Source organism: Colobus angolensis, unplaced genomic scaffold, assembly GCF_000951035.1.
Source record: "Colobus angolensis palliatus isolate OR3802 unplaced genomic scaffold, Cang.pa_1.0 Scaffold183, whole genome shotgun sequence".
In the NCBI taxonomy this organism is placed as follows: Eukaryota; Metazoa; Chordata; class Mammalia; order Primates; family Cercopithecidae; genus Colobus; species Colobus angolensis.
The window spans coordinates 592,151-600,527 of record NW_012114966.1 but is presented as its reverse complement, the minus strand read 5'-3'; the positions used below and the strand labels follow the sequence as shown (position 1 = coordinate 600,527).

Genomic DNA, 8,377 nt, shown 5'->3' with positions numbered 1-8,377 from the left:
ATTGTCCAAATTATTTCCATTCTTTGTCTTAATTTGCTGATGGAGACCTGGACTTCATCTCAGCTGGTGTATAGAGTTCTCTCCAAAAACAAGTGGCCTACTTCACATTCAGTGAATTGATATATTCTTATCTTAAGTTATCAGGTAGGATTAGAATTTTCTTGGGAACTTGAAGTCTAAATAAAATTAGATTAGAGTGACAAAATTTTCACCTAAGGCAAAAATAAGAGAAATAGTGGCAAAATATTTTTATATTAAATTGATACATTTTTTAAATTTAAAGGATGGTTTCTTTTATGAGATTATTATCTTACCTTTTTTTATTATTTTTTTGAGACGGAGTCCTGCTCTGTCGCCAGGCTGGAGTGCAGTGGCACGATCTCAGCTCACTGCAACCTCCACCTCCTGGGTTCAAGCAATTCTCCTGCCTCAGCCTCCCAAGTATCTGGGACTACAGGCGCATACCACTATACCCAGCTAATTTTTGTATTTTTAGTAGAGACGGGATTTCACCATGTTGGCCAGGATGGTCTCCATCTCTTGACCTTGTGATCCATCTGCCTCAGCCTCCCAAAGTACTGGTATTACAGGTGTGAGCCACTGCGCCCGGCCCATCTTACCATTTTTATATTAAAATGCCATTTCGTTTATGGACTAATGGTGGCATGAAGTGGTAGGTTTTATTTCATTTAATGTGAAAAAAATAAAAAGCTGGCAAATCTACATATTCTGTCCATTGTGTGTGTGTGTGTGTGTGTGTGTGTGTGTGTATGTATGTATTCATGAACTTCACTGCTATTTGAATATCAAAGTCTTAAAATCATGAATCTACACCATTTTCTTTCCCTATCCTTGACATGAAGGCAGGCTCCATTATACGCCTGTAGTCCCAGCTACTCAGGAGGCTGAGGCAGGAAGATCACTTGAACCCAGGAGACGGAGGTTGCAGTGAGCCGAGATCGTACTACTGTACTCCAGCCTGGATAACAGAGCAAAATTCTGTCTCCAAAAAATAAATAAATAAATAAATATATATAAATAAATAAATAAATAAATAAATAAATAAATAAATAAATATTCTAGCTCCTTTGTCACTTAAAGGAAATAGAAATTTCAGCATGCCTTCACCAATTGGAACACAAATACACTGGAACACTATTCTATGTTTTGTGCAAGAAGACCTTTACTCTAAATCAACAGAATCATAACTCAATGTATATAAAATATTTAATATTAAAAATAAAAGCAATTCATTGATATAGTGCAATTGCTTCATCTATTCTTTAACATTTTAATATTGAAGGCAGCCATAGGTTACGCCAGTTCACCCTGAGCATCTCAACATTTAAAAAATAACGGCACTAAATTTTAGTGTATTCCTGGCCAACAGGTAAACAGCCAGGTGATGCCATTAGGTATCAGTCATTAAGTCTAAGAATGAAGTTTATATTAATAAATATGATTTGGTATATTTAAGAAGTATTTAAAGAGATAATGCTCTACCCTTAAAATTCCTGGTACAAACATTGTGTCCTCCTGTGCAGGAAGGAAGAGGATGTATTCTAGTGAGTCTGAATTTACACAAATTTGTATAAAATAAGGCACATAATTAAAGCCTCATTAAAGCACACTTTTTTTGGTGGGGGGATGAGGTTTCACTCTATTGCCCAGGCTGGAGTGCAGCAGTGCAACCATAGCTTACTGCACCCCTGAACTCCTGGCCTTGAGTAATCCACTCCTTCAGACTCCTGAGTAGCTGGGACTACAGGTATGAGCCACCATGCCCTTCTCTAAAGCAAACTTTTGACTTTCAAGGCACAGTTAGTAGTATTGGGAGAATTCCTGAAATATGTTAATGTTTTAACATTGGCTTATTTTAGAATGAGAGGGCTCAGAATAGCTTATGAAGGCAAAACAGTGGTGATCAAAGAGAAGCCTAACTTGTCTCCCCACTCCATTTCATTTTATGAATGATTTATTAAAATGCCACTTTTTCTCAGTTTGCATGTATTAACTTCAGAATACTCAGAAAGGTAAATGGCTTACAATCAAATCTGGTACTATGTGAAAATGTTTCTTTCCTTAATGCCACTTAATTAGTATTAATGAACTTTTTAATTTTAATGTCTTTTTATTTTGTATTTATAAACTACAAAATGGTTTACAATAAATGTTGTATACACTTAATGCCACAAAATAGTTTAGAGTGTTCTGTAACACTTATTAACTACAGCAGGCCTTATTTATTTATTTATTTATTTATTTTTTGAGACAGTGTCTCACTCTGTTGCCCAGGCTGGAGTGCAGTGGCACAATCTCAGCTCACTGAAACCTCCACCTCCAAGGTTCAAGCAATTCTCCAGCCTCAGCCTCTGAGTAGCTGGGATTACAGGCACGTGCCACCATGACCGACTAATTTTTGTATTTTTAGTAAAGATAGGGTTTCGCCATGTTAGCCAGGCTGGTCTTGAACTCCTGACCTCAGGTGATCCGCCTGCCTCTGTCTCCCAAAGTTGGGATTACAGCCGTGAGCCACTGTGCCCAGCCATCCTACTGTATTTTTGTCCTCATCCACCCTCCATTTCCCTGTTTTCAAATAGATTCTCTCTGAGTCTGCAAGGATAGACATCTGGATACGAAAGAGGGAGGTTGGAGACTTGCCTATGGCTCCAAACAATCATTAAGAAATCAAATCTGGCTGGGCGTGGTGGTTTACAACTGTAATCCCAACGCTTTGGGAGGCCTAGGCAGGTGGATCACCTGAGGTCAGGAGTTCGTGACCAGCCTGGCCAACATGGTGAAACCCCGTCTCTACTAAAAATATCAAAAAATTAGCTGGGCATGGTGGCGCACACCTGTAATGCCAGCTACTCAGGAGGTTGAGGCAGGAGAATCACTTGAACCCAGGAGGCAGAGGTTGCAGTGAGCCGATATCGCAACTTTGCATTCCAGTCTAGGCAACAAGAGCAAAACTCCATCTCAAAATAAAAAAAATCTACATCTAATTTGATTTTGGAGAACATTCCTAAACTGAATCTTTTTATCCTTATTTCTGCCCTTACTCACATTTGCAAACAAGTGAAATCCTTTTCTTTCTCCACCCTTCCTCCCACCATGATTATTTGTGAAGACCACCATTTACCAGGCATTTCCATGATTATGATTATGAAAGATTGCAGGCAAGGCATTGATCAAAGATAATCACTCATCGTGGACAAGAATTTAGAGATTCCTGAATAATAAACTATATCTCTGCTTGTCAAACCTAATCACTTCCCAATATATCAAAAAGGGAAGGTAGTTCTCTTCCCTATGCATGCATAACTTTCTACGGGAAAATAATTAAGAGGCAAATAAAAGGATCTCTCTATGGAACTAAGCATTTCCTGGGCCAGGACCAATGAACTTCTAGGGGAAATATGAATAATGGCTTATTCATTACTTGCTAGCACAGAGATGGAAAAGCAGAAGTTCCTACCACATATGCGTTTATAGAGGGTGACATTTCTTTAAACAGAATTCCAACTGGAGAAAGGGTTATAGATAAATGATCTGGGGATCAGGATAACTGCTTTGTATTGAGTAAGCCTAGCCTCACTCTGAGTTTCCCATTTTCACCAAACTAAGTACTCTTATCTTCACTAAAGCTGCAATCTACTACCAGTTTTTGTTTTAATGAGGATGAAACATCTTTGCATACCAAGTATAAAATTCCGCTTCTCTTCTCTCACTGAGGCTGTAAATAGGAGCTACATATAGTCATCAGATACCTGGTCATGGCCCTCTGATCTCCGAGACTTATTCCTTTCAGAATTTAGAGGCAAACTGGAGCCAGCCTCCATTTTTATCTCCCCAGTGGCATGAGGGAAAGGGAAGTTGGGCATAAAGCGCTTAAGAAAGCGAAACTCACTATTACCAGTGCCAGTGGCTGAACACATTTCATATGGACAAGGTTGGGATAAGGATCCATTGCCTTGTCCTTGTACCAGATTGTTAGAGAAATTACAGTCATCATAGAAATGCTCTTGAATTGTAAACTTTTCTCTATATTTAATCTTTTGGTAGACATGTATAATGAAGATCACTGTGACAGAGAGGAGAAAGAGAAAGGAAAGGATGGCCAGAGAAATTACCAAATATTTAGTGGATGGATTTACCTTTCTGGAATGCTTGGTTGGATCCTGGAACTGCAGATAGGGCTCTGAGAAGCCATCTACCAGCAGGATGTTGAGTGAGACAGTAGTTGAAAGAGCTGGTTGGCCATGATCCTGAACAAGAATGATCAATTTCTGCATCATGGGGTCTCTCTCAGATATTTGCCGTAATGTACGGATTTCTCCATTTTGTCTTTGAACAGAAAATAACCCAAAGTCAGTGGCCTTAAGTAGATGATATGAAAGCCAAGAATTCTGACCTGAGTCACCATCCACAGCCACCACTTTGGTTACCAGGTAGCCTGCCTCTGCAGACCTGGGCACCAGGTCATTGCAGGGCAAGGTGCCATTCTGCAGTGGGTACAAGATCATTGGACGATTGTCATTGTCGTCTAGGACAACTACTCTGACAGTAGCTTCGCTATTCAGTGACAGGAAGCCCCCATCAGTTGCCTTTACCACAAACTGAAAATCTTGAATGGCCTCATAATCCATGGTTCTCAGTGCATAGAGCTTTCCATTGTCTGAATTTATGGATATGTAAGCAAAGACTGATAGATCTCCATTTTTTGGAGGCAACAGAGAATAAGTTATTTGGGCATTCTCACCTAAATCAAGATCCTCAGCATGGACTTGGCCAATAAAAACTGCAGGACTATTGTTTTCTCGAACAGTCAAGATATAGGAATCTTCCTGAAATATTGGAGGATTGTCATTAACGTCAGATATTAGCACCTCTATCATAGTCTCGGCAGATAAGCTAGGTGGTCCAGTATCCATGGCAACAAGGGTGATATTATAGCCTGAGACCTCCTCCCGATCCAAGCTTCTGTCAGTGACCAGCGAGTAAGAACTCTCGAATGTAGGTTTGATTACAAATGGAAGGTCTTCTCTGAGGAAGCAGGTGACTTTTCCTCCCATTCGAATGTCCCGGTCTCTGATAGTGAAAAGGGCTACTACCGTCTGTGGTGGTGAGTCTTCAGGGAGTGGACTGGACACAGAGGAGACCATCACTTCGGGAGGATTGTCATTCACATCCACCACTTCTACCAGGACTTTGCTGTGGGCAGAGAGGCCTCCACCATCTGTAGCTTGAATGTCAATGTCGTATGTTTCAATGTCTTCAGAATCTAGGGGTCCTCTTAGTCGAACCTCTCCAGTTTGAGAGTCAATCTGAAACGTCTTGAGAATTGCTTCTGGGTTTTGAGCTAAAGAGTAAGTTATCGCTTTGTTGGTGCCCTCGTCTAGGTCCATGGCAGTCACCGTGGCCACCAAAGAGCCATTGGGGCTGTTCTCTGATACCTGGGCTCGGTACACCGGTCGCGAGAACTGGGGCACGTGGTCGTTGACATCCAGAACCACCACGCGGATGTGAGCTGTGCCAGACTTGGGCGGTGACCCGCCGTCCACCGCAGTAACTGTCAAGTTGACTTCAGGCTGCTCCTCTCGGTCCAGGGGTTTGTTCAGCACCAGCTCAGCATATTTAGGCCCGTGGCTGCGGAAGCGGGTGTGCAGGTGGAAATAGCCGTTGGCACTAAGGGTGTAGTTTTGGAGACCATTGAGGCCCACGTCCAGATCCTGGGCGCTCTGAAGAGGAAAACGTGAACCCAAGGGGGTGCTCTCCGGAATCTTTAAAAGCGGCTCCTTGTTTAGGAAAACTGGGGCATTGTCGTTGATATCAAATACCCTGACCTCGGCACGGAAGGACTGCAGCGGCTCCACCAGGATTATTTCAAAGTGCAGAACACACGGGTCGGCTTTGCCGCAAAGTGACTCCCGATCCAGTTTCTCCTTCACAAACAAATCTCCCGTCTTGAGGTGGAGCCGGAAGTGCATTTTGTTGCCCTCGGAAACCAGCCGCGCCCCGCGCGCAGCCAGCTTCCCTACCTCCAGTCCTAGGTCCTTAGCTACGTTGGCCACAAACGAACCGCTCTCCATTTCCTCCGCCACCGAATAGCGGATAGTTGTCGCACCCCCCACAGATACGCACAGAAAAATAAGAAGAGATCCCACTTGCCTGCTTTGCAAAGATTTTCTGCCCGCACCCGCCATCAGTTCTCACAAGCGCACTCTCTGCAATCAAAGCCAACTGTTGCGGATATACTTTCACTTTTCTGCAACAGGTTACTGCAACGGTTGCTCTCCGCTTTACCAGCCTCTAACCGCAGCACCACCAAACGCTAGCCGAGCCGATTAAGCTGTTTTGCACTTGAAAGAAAATTTGCATTGAGCGACTCAACTCCCCAGTCTAGCGAATGTATTAATAGGTATGTTCTCATTCCGGAGAGTTAGGTAGAGGTTGAAAGTTTGTTGCCAAAGCAACCACAGACTCATCTGTTAATTCCCTTTCAGGGAAAAAAAAAAGACCTTGGGAATTGAGAAGCCAATGAGATTAGTCATTCAAGCTGAAGTCATTCTATCTGCTCGCTGTCTGGAGCCACTGAAGCAGTGGGCGAACAGCAACAAGTTTAAGCTACATCTGCACACTCTGCAGTCCATCCAGAGACGAAGAAAGAAGCACAAGGATCCTGCAGGGTCTTTTGAAGCCCAAGCCAAATATATGAGGCAGGGAGCTGGAGAATGTGGAGGAAGTGGTCAGTAGGAAAAGGAAAGGGGAACAAACAGACATTCTCCTTCAGAAACTTGAGGTCCAGTAGGTACACTTACAGGGGACTAAGCCAACTGGCCTCTTGATTTGCGCTACGCTATCATGCTACTTCTACGTATATTCTCCCCCACAAATAAAATCTGTATACATGTGCACAAAGGGAGCAGCTGGCTTGTCACTTATGATTATAATGGCAGTAGTATTTATTGGATATGATTTCCATGTACTGAGACTATGACAAATGATTTACATGCGTTATTTAATACTTCAACAACTATATGAAGTAGACATTATTAAAAAAAAAAAAGACAAAGAAAGTGAGATGGGAGAGGTTATGTCAAGGTCCCCTACCTAGCAAATGTTAGAAATAAAATTCAGTTTAATTTTGTCTGACTCCCAAGTCAATGCTCTTAATCAGTACACTACTCTGCTTCCCAGATAATATAATGAATAAATCAAATGAAGACAAATATTTGGTTTTGGATTTTAAAGCAAATAAAATGATTGCTTACACATACTGAAAATGGCCTACTAGAAATATAGGAGATATTTGTTGACAGTTTCCTTTATGATCATAGGATAATAGAATGTTTAAGAATAATAAGACATTTCAGAAAGATGAGATCCAGTCTCCTTCTCACCCACCCTCCACTTTAAAAAAAAAAAGAAGAAGAAGAAGAAGAAGAAACTAAGGCCCAAAGTGACAAAGTCACTTGCCCAATTCATACGGCTACTCATGGCAATGTAAGAACTAGAACTTGTCTTCTGCTGCTGTCTCATGCTCATTACCTAAAGCATTTGATTCCTCATTTGTGCTCAATATTTTATGTCCCAGGTGCTATACAATTATGGCCACTTAAGAGAAATATAAACTATATTTTCCAATAGAAAAAAAAGGCATGAAAATATAAAATGTACGGAACACTGATTACATCCTGACATGAGGGAGTTAATGAATCTCTCAATCTCTGTCAGATTTTTAACACCTGGCTTAAGTGTGCATCCTTAAAACAGTTTAGTTTTGCCTCTTTTGAAAACTGTATATCTGGGGCCGGGCGCGGTGGCTCAAGCCTGTAATCCCAGCACTTTGGGAGGCCGAGACGGGCGGATCACGAGATCAGGAGATCGAGACCATCCTGGCTAACACGGTGAAACCCCGTCTCTACTAAAAATACAAAAAAAAACTAGCCGGGCGAGGTGGTGGGCGCCTGAGGCAGGAGAATGGCGTAAACCCGGGAGGCGGAGCTTGCAGTGAGCTGAGATCCGGCCACTGCACTCCAGCCTGGGCGACAGAGCGAGACTCTGCCTCAAAAAAAAAAAACAAACAAACAAACAAAAAAAACCTGTATATCTTACTTGAATATGAGTAGAAATAAAATAAAACAAAACTATATATCAAGTAAAGTGTACAGTAGGTAATCCTTTGAATTTTATTTCTCTCATTTTTTAGCTCAATGTAAGATTGGTGTTATCTTTAGCTCTAGTTCATTTATTTCCATTGCCATATAAAATTCCAATATATTGTCAATGCCCTTTAGCTAGAGACCATCAGAAACACACCTGTAGTTGAACAAAGTTATGTTTACTGACTTATTGTAACAAACGAAGCTGCACA

The 8,377-nt window shown here is 41.7% G+C and overlaps 1 protein-coding gene across 1 annotated transcript; it reads right to left on the bottom strand.

Moving 5' to 3' along the window:
- Nucleotides 1–3,721: 3,721 nt before the first annotated feature.
- Nucleotides 3,722–6,540, bottom strand: PCDHB1 (protocadherin beta 1). Its single transcript, XM_011939678.1, has one exon. The coding sequence runs from the start codon at nt 6,204–6,206 to the stop codon at nt 3,750–3,752; it is 2,457 nt and encodes an 818-aa protein (XP_011795068.1). The 5' UTR covers nt 6,207–6,540; the 3' UTR covers nt 3,722–3,749.
- Nucleotides 6,541–8,377: the final 1,837 nt, after the last annotated feature.